General features: G+C 37.3%; 2 protein-coding genes across 2 annotated transcripts; both read right to left on the bottom strand.

Moving 5' to 3' along the window:
- Positions 1 to 2,369: 2,369 nt before the first annotated feature.
- LOC127642393 (troponin I, fast skeletal muscle-like) lies at positions 2,370 to 6,116 on the bottom strand. Its single transcript, XM_052125006.1, has 7 exons — positions 6,030 to 6,116; positions 5,397 to 5,429; positions 5,106 to 5,142; positions 4,839 to 4,967; positions 4,600 to 4,689; positions 2,814 to 2,990; positions 2,370 to 2,670 (listed from the first exon to the last, which is right to left on the bottom strand). The coding sequence occupies exons 2-7, from the start codon at positions 5,402 to 5,404 to the stop codon at positions 2,581 to 2,583; spliced, it is 531 nt and encodes a 176-aa protein (XP_051980966.1). The 5' UTR covers positions 5,405 to 5,429; positions 6,030 to 6,116; the 3' UTR covers positions 2,370 to 2,580.
- A 785-nt stretch (positions 6,117 to 6,901) lies between these two features.
- Positions 6,902 to 12,708, bottom strand: LOC127642394 (troponin I, fast skeletal muscle-like). Its single transcript, XM_052125007.1, has 7 exons — positions 12,613 to 12,708; positions 11,551 to 11,583; positions 11,414 to 11,450; positions 9,315 to 9,443; positions 8,763 to 8,852; positions 7,604 to 7,780; positions 6,902 to 7,186 (listed from the first exon to the last, which is right to left on the bottom strand). Exons 2-7 carry the CDS (start codon positions 11,556 to 11,558, stop codon positions 7,103 to 7,105), a joined length of 525 nt encoding a protein of 174 aa, XP_051980967.1. The 5' UTR covers positions 11,559 to 11,583; positions 12,613 to 12,708; the 3' UTR covers positions 6,902 to 7,102.
- Between the last annotated feature and the right edge of the window lie 503 nt (positions 12,709 to 13,211).

The following is a 13,211-nucleotide window of genomic DNA, read 5'->3' as shown; positions in this document are numbered from 1 at the left end:
CAACCAAAGGACATTTAATTAAACAAAACACAACATAAAACTGCTTTCCAGCATAACACAAAAGTACACACACACGAACACTGCTTTGTCTCTCTCTCTCTCTCTCTCTCTCTCTCGAACTGGTGTCCCCAGCTCCTCTTTATCCCTCTCCTAACTGATTGGGCTGATTCAGCGCCGGGCATCTATAGTTACAGCCCGGCTATGCCCTCCTCCTCGTCACATACCACCAATGAACGATTCAGACTGGGGAAAACTCTGGCCTGACTTACTCCCCCTCTCCCTTCTTGGAGGGGTGATGTTGCCATTTCGGCCGTCCTTCCGCCGGCCGGTCTTCCCCGCCTGCTGGGAATCTGAGTAGGATGAGGGGAGATAGAGAAGAAAAAGAAAAAAAACTCTGGTTCCCGACCACACTGCCACATGGTCCTCAACCAGCAGCACTGCCCCCTGGCGGATGGCAGCAGGTTCCTCTACATCCTGGCGGATGTCAGCGGCTCCCCCGCCCCCTGATAGATGGCAGCGGGTTCCGCAGGAACCAGGTTATACAACCAAAAGACTTTTAACTAAACAAAACACAACATAAAACCACTTTCCAGCATAACACAAAAGCACACACACATGAACAGTGCTGCGTACATCTCTCTCGCTCTCAAACTGACATCTCCAGCTCCTCTTTATCCCTCTCTAGGCTGATTGGGCTTATTCTTTATGGCCCGGCCACACCCACCTCCTCGTCACAATTCCTTACTTGATTTTCTGTCTTTAGACCTTTGGAGTCAAGAAATGTGTTCACCTTGGGAATTTCGACTTTGTTATCAAACACAATTAACTTTGTCTTGTCTGTGTTTAACTGAAGGAAGTTTTGGCACATCTAACTGTTAATTTCATCAAGACACTGGCACAGGAAGTCTATGGGGCTGTAGTCACTTGGTGATAGGGCTAGGTAGATCTGTGTGTCATCTGCATAGCTATGGCATGCAATTTGGTTCATTTTCATAATTTGGCCCAGTGGGAGCATCTACAGGTTGTGTACAGATGTGTTGCAAGAATTGAGCCTTGCGGAACTCCACACGTCATGGATGTCCACTCAGATTCATAGTTTCCTACATATGTTCACAAAGGAACCCCTACCATTTAGATATGACCTGAACTAGCTGAGGGCCATCCAAGAGAGCCCTAACCAGTTTTCCAGTCTGTCTAGGAGTATTTTGTGGTAGACAGTGTCAAAAGCAGCACTGATATTCAATAAAACCAGCACAGATATTATGCATGCATCAGTATTTAGCCAGATATCATTTAGTATCTTTATGAGTGCCATATCTGTGCTGTGATGCTGTCAAAAACCAGAGGGAAAATTGTCCAAGTACCCATTTGAAATTAAAAATTTGTTCAGCTGATTGAAAACAACATTTTCAATGATCTTGCCTATGAAAGGAACATTTGAAATTGGCCTGTAGTTGTTTAATATGCCGTTATCCAGATTGCTCTTTTTTAGAAGGGGCTTGACAACTGCAGTTTTCAGAGACTTAGGAAAAGTGCCTGAAAAGAGTGATGCATTCACTATCTCTAAGAGATTGGCTTCTACCAGTTAAACACATTTTTGAAAAAAGATGGTGGAGTGTTTCAAGACAGCGGGTTAATTTTTTTAACTGCTGTACTGTTTCATCCAGTGTTTTGCCATCAATTGCCTCAAAATACTTATACTGTCTAATTTCTGAAGTTGTTGTGGTAGGTGCTGTCCAAACTCAGTGCAACATGAGGGCGAGCTGATTGCCATTCTAATGTCATTGTATTTCCAAACTCGTTGCATTTACTGTCAGAGTTCATTTCAGAGTAGGGGTTCTTTAGCTGATCAAGCTAAAAAATGCTGGTTCAGCAAATGCACATGCACATTCTCAAATTAACTGACAGGCGATATCTATTTCTAAAAGGTAATCGGCTCTTTTACCTGTTGGGTGTGACTTCCTTTTCTACATCCGTCATATTGGGTGTTCCAATTTCTCCTATTCATTTTCATACAGGTGGTCTGTCTCAAAACATGAGCATGGTACTATACCATGTAATTCTTATACGTAAGTACCTTGGAGTACAATTTAAATACCATGACACATTAATGGTAATCATTTAGTACTATGGCATTTATCAAGGTGCCATGCTACAGCTGTAGTATAATTTTTGTAAGGGAGTTTATTATAATATTATATTAAGATGCTATGATAATTCAACAGCTTTGTATATTCCTTTCAGGACCTTTCATCAAATGCAAACAAAAACTGCTGAAAATGCATATATCTAAATGAAGTATACAAATTGTTACATAAGCATTTTATTGAAGCATACTGACATGTTAATGCTATCGCTAAGCTGTTCAGTACTACAGAACTCTAATTGTTGAGCAAAAACACAAAGGCACGTATGACATACATATTCATCTTTAATGCCATACAACACTGTGAGTAGCTATGTCAAATGTGCAAAATAGTTCAGGAAAAAAGTTTTTGTATTGGAACGAGAGGTTGAAAGGGTAGAAAGATTTTTGTCAGAGAAAATTTAAGACATATGAGAGCATAAACACTACACATCTTAAGCCTCGGTCTCAAACATCTTCTTTCTGCCATCCATCCCAGCCTTATCCTCGATGTTCTTACGCCAGTCACCGACTTGTTCTACTGACTGGAATGCAAAAACAAACATGAATACATTGTGCTGAAAGGGAAATTAAAGGTCTCAAAATATGATTACAATGAATTTGACTTCAAGAAAGTTTGACACATGCTAAAGCAAAGAGATTAAATATTTATGAATATGAAACCCACCTCTTCTTTGACCTCCTTCTTGACTTGTTTTAGGTTGGATCTCAGATCCATGGACACTTTGTGTTTGGAGCCGAGCAGAGCTTGAAGCATATCATCTGCGGACATTCGCACTTTCTTTAACACAGGTTTCTTAAACTTGCCCTTTAGGTCGATCACCTTAATTTTCAGATCGCCAATCTGATTTGAGAAGGAAATGGATGGATGAATCAATAAACTGATGGTGTTAATGGTATAACATGAAGGGCGTAACCCTGATAGCACATGTACATCAACCAGACGTCTATTTGATGTGTGTGTTTACATCTGGAAGCTGTATTTTTTAGGTTGTTTGCTCATCTGCAATACATCTGTTTAACATTATTAGCTAATGTTCATTTGCTTTCCAGATGAAAAGATGTTAAACAGACATCTCGGATATGTACTTCAGCTATATGGGGAACCATTCACAAACAAAATGTACAATACTTATACAAATATTTTTGCAGGCCCTGTGAATTTAACTGATGACACTGGAGTTATGTTATGTTATGTAAGGTTTCTTGTTTTAGCTCGATATGGACACTGAGTAGCGATCAATATGTGTTTTTCAATTGGCAATGCTAATGCAATACCTAGAGAGTAGGGAGGCCTATGACTAATATTTAATGTAGATATATACATTCACTGAGCACTTTATTAAGAACACTATGGTCCTAATACTGTTCCCAATGTGGTCTTCTGCTGTTTTAGCCATCTGCCTTAAAATTCAATGTGTTGTGCATTCTAAGATACTAATCTGCTCACTACAATTGTTCAGAGTGGTTTTCTGAGTTACAGTAGACTTTCTGTCAGTTTGAAAATGTCTGGCCATTCTCTGTTGACCTCTCTCATCAACATGGCATTTCCTTCCATAGAACTGCTGCTCACTGGATGTTTTTTGTATTTTTTGGTACCATTCTGAGTAAATTCTAGAGACTGTTGTATGTGGAAATCCTAGAAGATCAGCAGTTACAGAAATACTCAAACCAGCCCGCCTGGCACCAACAATCATGCCACGGTCAAAACCATTGAGATCCACTTAGATTTTCCCCATTCTGATGATTTATGTGAACATTAACTGAAGCTGCTGACCCATATCTGCATGATTTGATATAATTGCATGAATAAGCAGGTGTACAGGTGTTCCTAATAAAGTTCTCAATGAGTGTAGCTACACATTTTATGTTAGCCAATGCACAAAAATAGCTAAAATTACATAAAAATTTACACAATATTTAATATAATTTTTTTCAACATAAATTGACAGGATGTTGGTAGATTTTGGAAATGAAACAAAGGGGAACAACCACTACAACTTAATAGGGCAAGTGGATACGGCTATTGGTCAATTCCAAAACTCTCAAAAGGGCCAGAATATAGTTGACATATCGAGATGAATATAAATCCTGATGTGCTTTTCCACCAACAGGTCGAACTGTACTGAGCACAGTGAGTAACGGTTCCAGTACCATTTCCACTTGAACATGATTTGGTATGGTACGATTACAAACCGTTTCTGGCCCAAATTTCTCAGAACAATTAGCTAACCGTACTCTGGACAGAGAAATGTTTTGGTGGAATGTTTTGTGACATGGCGACTTGCGATTGGTCACTTGCTCAGTCTGTCCATTCTAATCCTGATTTCGCAGCACCACATAGGAAAAAGAAACCGCAACCATGCTAACAAGCCCAGAGCAATATAGAATGGCACGGTTCTGCAACGAGATCCATTCATCCCTGTTGGTAGAATAGCACCTGCAGTCTTTACCTCCTTGTTTGATTTGGTAACCTTGGCTTCCATGTCATATCTGTCCTCATCAATCTTGTCGATCTGTTGGTGAAGCTTCTTGCACAATTCCTGGGACAGAAAAACAAGACTGTTAATATAAAAAACCCACATTCTAATTCAAAACATAAAACCAGTCATCAATATGGTTGCTAATTGAAAGCCACACTGTCCAGTTTTATAGAGCAGATAAAAACTCCTGGTTTTTATTGAATTCAGACCTGCAGGTCTTGTACGGATCCTGGCAGACTGAGAGAAGAGCAGTGCTCATCCATGTAAGTCTCCTTATCGACAACCAGCTGCTTGGCTTCAGCCTCCATCAGCTCCAAGGCAATGGAGAGAAGCAGGCTCTAAGAACATAGAGAAAGACACTAATGTAAATACAATAAACAATACACTTTCAACACATATTTCAAAATATAGCACTTTAACGTGATTTATCAAAGTTAATTTCAATTTCTGTAGATGTTTATTTTTTTAAATCTCACCTTCAGATGATGCCTACGGCTAGAGGTCATTTTTTTTCTGTTAATAATAAATAAAATAAAAAAATACATCCAACATGAGTGCCAGATGAAGAGCTATACACTATTACACTTAGATACAGTCTTATGGATTACTCAGAATACAAGAGAATGCTTGACCATAACTACTATCTTGAAGTAAAGATTTTGAATCGTACGTACATTCAAGGGATTGAATTGATATGGTTTTACGCCAAGCAGCATTTTAAACCAATAAAGAACCCATTACAACCCTACATGAATCAGAATACTTACTCTGACATCTTGAAGGTTTAGTGTCTTCTCACCCTGCATGGGATAGAAATCAGTCATTAGATTTGATTGGCTAACTTTCTAATTTACAAAGCAGTCCAGACCAGATGTATCATTAATGCCTCCTACACACTACACGACTTTCAAAGACATTGGATCGTGGTACGATCTCCACAAAACTGTCAGCGAGCGAAAATCAGGCTTAATATCGTGTAGTGTAAACATAAGTAGTTAAAAACGATATGCTTTATCTTACCCTAAGATTACAATTTATGCACTTTATGGGAGCAAGCAAAATGGTAGCAAGACAAACTCTATTGAGTCCATAGTCAGATACAATGCAATGTATGCAGAATACACTGGCATTTCAACAAGAGCAGATTAAAATAGAAATATTTGAAAATATTAAAAATATAAATATAAAAATAATTGAAATATTTCCTTTAATCAAATAAAAAAGCCAACAACAGAACTGCTAGAAAATAAAACTAAAAAACTAAATGAATCAAACCTTTGGTTTGGTTTTTGCATTTCTTTTAGGCATTGCTTTTGGGCTTCTTCTTAATCTTTGCATGCATGTTCACATTTATAAGAGTACCTTTGTCTTGTACAGATAGAGAGTGGATTGAAGCTCACCTGAGAAAAGAAGAGGGCAGGACACACTTTGAAGAAGAACTGGACAGATTGGTGATCCCCAGAGAGAGACAGACCGAGATAAAAAGATATATATGGTGTGTTCTGATGGCTCAGCAGATTTTAGGAGTCCTGTTTATAGAAGTGGATTCCACCCCAGGCCAATAGGCCAGCGAGATCCTGAAATATCCAAGCCCATCCTCTGCAAGACTCATAAATTTCCCCTCATTCAAGACAACTCTTATCTGTATACAGAAGCACTGCTTAGTACACCAAGATATATTACAATCAATTATGAAGAAAAAAAAACCCAGTAATGCATATCTGATCAAAGGAAGAATAGCTTGGAAGTAGATCAGAGTGAGTTGTCCTTAAGTAAAATAACATAAGAGATATTTCGGTGAGAAAATGTCCATTTTAAGTAACTCACCAAGCAGCAAAAGAAGATGCCTCCATAAAGATTAGCTGAAATTACACCTCTCTTTTTTCTAGATGTTGTGTGCCAACAATATATTGCTAACAATAATAAGCTGTTTTTGTTTTAAGCCTCTTTACATTTAATTTGACAAAGAAATGAAAAGATGATTGACAGACAGAGATAGATAGATGGATGGATGGATGGATGGATGGATGGATGGATGGATGGATAAGAAAGAAAAAAAAGACAGAAAGAGAAATAAAAAGTAAAGGGAACATTTAAAAAGAAAGAAAGAAAGAAATGGCTGTTGTAAAGATAGCACTACTGTCTCGACATATTCACTTTCTTAACAAAATGAAGGTAGCTGTTCACACACACTCTTAGAACCAGTAATCTTAGAGTAGAAGGAAGAGAAAGACCCAAATTTGTGAGGAAATAACAAATAAACACGAGAGAGTTCTTCCTCAAAATTCATTTAATGGTAGTGGCTCTGCAATGATACAGATTCCTCTTTCAGGACATAAATACTGCTGAAAACAAATGCTGGTTTGAGGCACTGACACCAGAAAAAAAAAACATATAACTATTGCAAAATGATGAAAGACTGCACAGATCTGAAGAACTCCTATGATAAACAAATATAGAAATGTCCAAGAATTTAGGCCTCGCCCTCAAACATCTTCTTCCTGCCATCCATACCGGCCTTGTCCTCAATGTTCTTACGCCAGTCAACGTCTGGAACCTGCATCACAACAGAGAGAGATTGAGTGTGAAGAACGAAAAGTCAAATAGACAAATATGGGATTAATTTGATTTCTAAGACCATTCATCTAGATTCATTTTATATTTATACTGCCCTTTAAAGACTCCTACTAAAAGACATAGGTCAATGACAAATAAGGGTATCCGAGATTATAAAAATGGGAATCTTTTACAAATTTTGTTGTAATATTTTTCTTGAATACATATGAGTGTACATAACTTAATCGTTAATTTATAAAGGTTTTCAAAGATAATTTTGAAGGTTTTTTTTTTTTTTTTACACTGAAACTTGTCTGACCTCTTGGAACATTGCTTGCTCAATCAAATTAGTGGAGTGGAACTAACTGTTGTATATTTTAAGTCCAAAAGTATAGTTATAAAGTCATATTTCACCCACCTCTTCTTTGACCTCCTTCTTGACTTGTTTCAGGTTGGCTCTCAGATCCATGGACACCTTGTGTTTGGAGCCGAGCAGAGCCTGAAGCATCTGATCAGCGGACATACGCACTTTTCTCAGGGCGGGTTTCTTGAACTTGCCTATCAGGTCCACCACCTTGATCTTCAGATCCTCAATCTATACACATAATAAATTGGGATTAAAACAGAGCTCAGAGAACCAAATTAAACCCAATAAATAGACTCAATATATACTGTATATACATTATATATACACAGTACTGTGCAAACGTTTTAGGCACTTGTGAAAAATGTTGAATAGTGAGTATGTCTTCAAAAATAATGACATAAATTGTTTTTATTTATCACTTAATGTCATACACAGTCCAGTAAACATATAAAACCTAAATCAATATTCGGTGTGACCACCTCTGCCTTTAAAACAGCACCAATTCTCCTAGATACACCTGGACACAGTTTTAGTTTGGTTGTTGGCAGATAGGATGTTTCAAGCTTCTTGGAGAATTCACCACAGTTCTTTAATCAGTTTCATCTGTTTCAATTGCTTCTGTCTCTTTATGTAATCTCAGACTGACTGATGTTCAGTGGGGGTCTCTGTGGGGCCATGACATCTGTTGCAGGATATCTGCCCTGTTCTCCTGTTCTAATCTTTTCTATTTGCAGAAGTAATGTTTGGGAGTCTAACATTTATATTTCATAATGACACACTAAAGCTGAAAATATAAATAACCATCTTAAGACAAATGCTTTTTTGAAACATCTCATGCACAGTACTATATATATACAGGCCCAGTTCTACAGGGGTGCTTAAACGTACCTCAGAGCACCCTCAATTGCAGACCAGGACAAACTGCTGCAAAACTTATAAACGTGTATGATTGTGCAAATCGCACAATTTTGCTGCCATTTTCAGTGACAGTTCATGTGAAAAAAAATAAGCAATACATATTTTGTACTTTTAAAAAAAAAATGATTTACGTTGTTTTAGTAGCATTTAAACATGATTTAATATATTAAAAAAAACTCCACTTTATACAGAGCACCCCCACTATTTTCAGACGCACCCTCATTGATTTTGATCTGGAACCGGGCCTGTGTATACACTACATTATAGTTGATATGCATTTAAGTTATAATACCTCTTTCGCTGCCTTATGTACTTTGGCCTCCAAGTCGTATCTCTCCTCATCCACCTTGTCGATTTGCTGGTGCAGTTTCTTGACGAATTCCTAAATGGAGGTTTGTAAAGAGTCAACCTCTAATCATCCTTTTCAATGTAATGTCACACTCTCATCAGTCTAAACCAGTGTTTCCCAACCTTAATTGCTCTGTTTTATGAATCACTGGACTAAACAATTGTGGTAAATTCACATATATCATTGAGTCATATGTGAAATGTCATATTTGGGTACAAACATCTGAGGAACATCTTTAAAAAGACAGATTCACATGCATTAAAAATGTATACTACCATGCTTTTTTTGACATGTATAATACCACTGAAAGTAACATTATATTACCATCTGTTCTATCACTGTTTTTCATCTTAATGAAAACCTTTTAGATGATTTAAACACTTTAAATAGATGTCCTGGAAACGTATGTGTGCTACGAGGGAATGTAAAAGCATGTGCTGTGTTTCCTGTAACTTTTTAAACATGTATAATAGTAGGTTGATTAAGGTGGTAGACCTGTATATCCTGTAGAGATCCGGACAAGGACAGAGCGGGGCAGTTTTCTGCCATGTAAGTTTCCTTGTCCTTAATGAGTTGAGCAGCTTCTTTCTCCAGAAGAGTCTTAGCAATGGCAAGCAATGTACTCTGTGGGTGCAAAATACTTCATTTAGATCCTGAACTTCACACCATTGTTGCAATTCAGTTACAGTGCTGTGCTTAGTAGGGATGGGTTGATCGATCTTAAAGCACCAATACTTCAAATACTCAGGATCAATCTCAACATTATAACATAAACACTAATGGTTGAATTCACTGAACAGTTGCGGCACTTTTTCATGTGGTATTTCAGCGCAAAAACATGCATCTTATTCACTTACGCAATCTACAGTAGTTTAAGCAATCAGCTCTGAAATCGTGCGTCTTGACTATTAAAGTCATTATCATTTCTTACCCCACAAACACAGCCCTCTCCTAGTGGAAGCCTCGAAGGTTAGCTAAAAAAATGAGTAACGCGGTGGGCTCGCAATGAGGCTGTAATATTTAAATCAAAGTCATTGATGAAGATGCCCTAGGAGTAAGCTTAATAAACTGCTTTTGTGAGGAAACAGCTCATCACTTAATAAACTGACTTCCTCAATGCTAATCTTCAACATGTTGAAAAAAATTTTGGATTGGAAAAAAAATAAGCTGTTTCATAAGAGGTGTCAGGGACACTGCAATATGTTGGATTCATTGTAAGGTAATTCCCATTTATTTTTAGCATATCCGTGAATGGTTATTTACTGTTGTAAAACTCTGAATGCAGTTCATTGACATTATGGTAATTATGAGATCGGCTTAAAAGGCTCACATGATTCAAGTTGGCCATGGCCGTTTAGCTCTGGAGGGAGAACTTGAATGGGAAAATGAATGGGAAAAATTGGAACGCTTAAACTGGTGGAGTTAGAAAGGGAAGTCCCGCCTTACAGGTAAAAGAACCAATCACCTTTTAAAGACAGACATCACCTGTCAGTTAATGTAAGGGTCATTTTATGCTTGGCTTAAAAGACATGACTCAAGTTGGCCGTGACTAGCTCGCGAGGGAGAACTTGTTTTGAAATGAATGGGAAAAATTGGAATGCTCAAAATGGCTCATTTAGAAAAGGAAGTACAGGTAAAAAGAACCAATTAACTTTTAAAAACAGACATCACATGTCAGTTAAATCGAGAACAAGCATGTCCATCAGCTGGACCAGCCTGAAAAATACTGTTGTTGTTTTTTTCTGAGTTAAAGAAGCACAATTTATTATCTGATTTGTTGTCAACTTTTACTGCTGATTTGAAATATGTTCTTTGATTGTAATCTTGACCAAAGTTTTGGAGATTTTAGGCTTTCAAAAGTTGATAATTTCAAGTAGATAGGAGCAGTACTTGTCACTTGGATCCATAAATGCCCAGATGCATTTCCAAATTGGAGGTAGTAATTCGTCAAATAATTTAGCCCTCAGAACTAACCTACAAGATCAGAATTCTGCCATGCAAACTGTGTTCACTACAGGTTGTTGTCTTATCTGCATAACAACTTTTGTGAATCAGGTGCTAAACCAGCGTAGACAGCTCTTGCAAATAACCAGCGCTTTTACCGGGGCAATTCTTTGTTAGTGAAATCTTCCCAAAGAGTTTTTAACTAGTGATTTCATTGGTCATTTATTCTGATTTTTATTTATTTTTTTATATATTTTTGCCATTTTTCACCAAGGCTGCAGCTACGACAAATTAAGTATGGAAATGTATGTGTACAATAAGCTTGAAAGTGATAAACGAAGCAACACCTGGGATTATTTAACTCCACTAAGTTACAACAAATCTATTTGTGACGTGTATTATAATAGCCTCAAGTTCTATGATTGTTGTTACTAAACGATAAACAAAAACTGACAACATTTTCAATTATCTTGCCCATTTAGAAGTATCAATATGGGAATCAATATGAGATAGTACTTTACTGTTGGATCAAAATAAGTGGTATCACCCATCCCTAGAGCTTACACCCATTATACACACAGGCAAATCTGCAAACAGTGATAAGACACCATTTTTAACAAATCCTTAATTCTTCCTTCATCAATTTTTACCTTCAGGTTGTGCCGGCGACTCGATGTCATCTTTTTTCTGTAATGAGACAATGGAAGAATTAGAATTAGACAAAACAGGAATAGATTAACATATCTTTAATAGCAAATATAAATTATTTAGACATTTATATACTCACTCAGACATCTTGGCCAACTGTTTTATTCACACCCTGCATAGACCATAAACACAACTTTTTATTGACTTTTAAAGCAATCAACAATAACAGCATGTTCATCAAAATAGATGTCCAATACTTGTAACAATAACTGTAATTTATATATATATATATAGAGAGAGAGAGAGAGAGAGAGAGAGAGAGAGAGAGAGAGAGAGAGAGAGTGAGAGAGAGAGAGCGATCATATATAGTGTGGTCTATATTTCCTGCCTTCCTAATTCAAGACCAGTGCTTGGAACCAAACTGGAAGTGTCTTTGTAAGCAAGCCCGCGGGAGGGGTGTGAATTTCACTCTCTGATATCTATTATCCTATCCTTTCAGCTTCTGGAACAATCTTTCCAGATGCCAACAATTTAGACCTTATGAAACAGTGTCTGCAGACAGCTGTATAAATCATTGCTATTTTATTCTTGTTTCCAGATGCCTTTGGATTTACATATACATATTTGAGAGCTGGAACGCATTGCTCAGTTCATCAGAGATTTCGACGAGATGCATGTTTCAAAGACGATTTTGGCATGTACGTTCATTCTATAAAAGCCAAACCTATTAGTTAAGGTCGAAATATATATCTGCCATTGCCCGAGGAGCATTGTAGCAAACATTCATGCCAAGCTCACATTGCCAGCCTAACATGCATTGCAAGGTATTCATCTCATCCTTATGTCATGTATCATAACTCAGCAGCAACAAAATAAAATGTATGGGAATATGACAAAAAAACATGCTATTATAAATGTACTATTGGGATTAAATAATTAGTGCAAAATCCTCAAAAATGACTAAAATAATCTTTTGACAAAAAAGGTTTAAAATCATCCAGAAAGCTATAAACTGCCTACAGAATTTTTTTTGGGGGAAAGCGCTTATTAGAAAAAAGATACAAATCCAAAACAGGAATTTTGTTGTCGTAATATTCCAGGGAATAATGCCCCAAAAAGCAGTTAGTCAACCAAAAATGAATCTTGGGACGAGAGGCCAAAACAAAAAGTACAGACAGTCAAATAAGACGGTTCTCCTCACCTATATGAGAAAATACGGCAGTGGTGCAGACCTGAAGGGAGGACTGAGGGAGGCAGACGAACCTTAGTAGGACTGCACTTAAGTACGATATATAAGCCTGGCATCATCATACGTCGCCCCCTCTTTATGGTAAGGCACTAAACACAGTTGGCTTGCCAGCCCCTAGAAATATCCACTTCCAATCTCTGCCAATTACACTGCTTAAAATAGACTAATGAGAAAGACAAAATTCAAGATGTCTGTAAAATGAAACTAAGCTGGAGAATCAGGGTATGAGGTTGTTAGATATGATCAGAAATGCACCGCTAGGAGTCGTTGGTCTACTGAATGTATTGTTTAACACACAGGGTATTATTGTTGCTATGGGTCTGTTATGAGGGTGGTTCCTTTTTTGGTTTTCATTGATAAATCCTACTTTGAATTTTGTTTGAAGAATAGTCTTTTTGCAATGTAATGATCAAGTTTAATATAATTCTATTTCGAAACAAATATTGACATTTATTGTGTTTTAAAGGTTTTTTAAAAGCCTTCCCTCTTCCTACTTTGACCTAACATGATCCTCTAGCCATACGCCGCAAAGTCAGCAGTGCTGACTAATA

Source organism: Xyrauchen texanus, unplaced genomic scaffold (genome assembly GCF_025860055.1).
Source record: "Xyrauchen texanus isolate HMW12.3.18 unplaced genomic scaffold, RBS_HiC_50CHRs HiC_scaffold_590, whole genome shotgun sequence".
NCBI lineage: Eukaryota > Metazoa > Chordata > Actinopteri > Cypriniformes > Catostomidae > Xyrauchen > Xyrauchen texanus.
This window is presented reverse-complemented; position numbering and strand designations above follow the sequence as displayed.

Bases quoted from the DNA above. Each gene is read 5' to 3' on its own strand.
- LOC127642393 (XM_052125006.1), bottom strand. The intron at 4,968-5,105 runs GTGAGATTTAAA...CTATGTTCTTAG, and splicing joins GCCGTAGGCATCATCTGAAG to AGCCTGCTTCTCTCCATTGC. The intron at 4,690-4,838 runs GTCTGAATTCAA...TTTCTGTCCCAG, and splicing joins GATCCGTACAAGACCTGCAG to GAATTGTGCAAGAAGCTTCA.
- LOC127642394 (XM_052125007.1), bottom strand. The intron at 8,853-9,314 runs GTCTACCACCTT...ACCTCCATTTAG, and splicing joins GATCTCTACAGGATATACAG to GAATTCGTCAAGAAACTGCA. The intron at 7,187-7,603 runs GTGGGTGAAATA...GTTGTGATGCAG, and splicing joins AGAAGGAGGTCAAAGAAGAG to GTTCCAGACGTTGACTGGCG.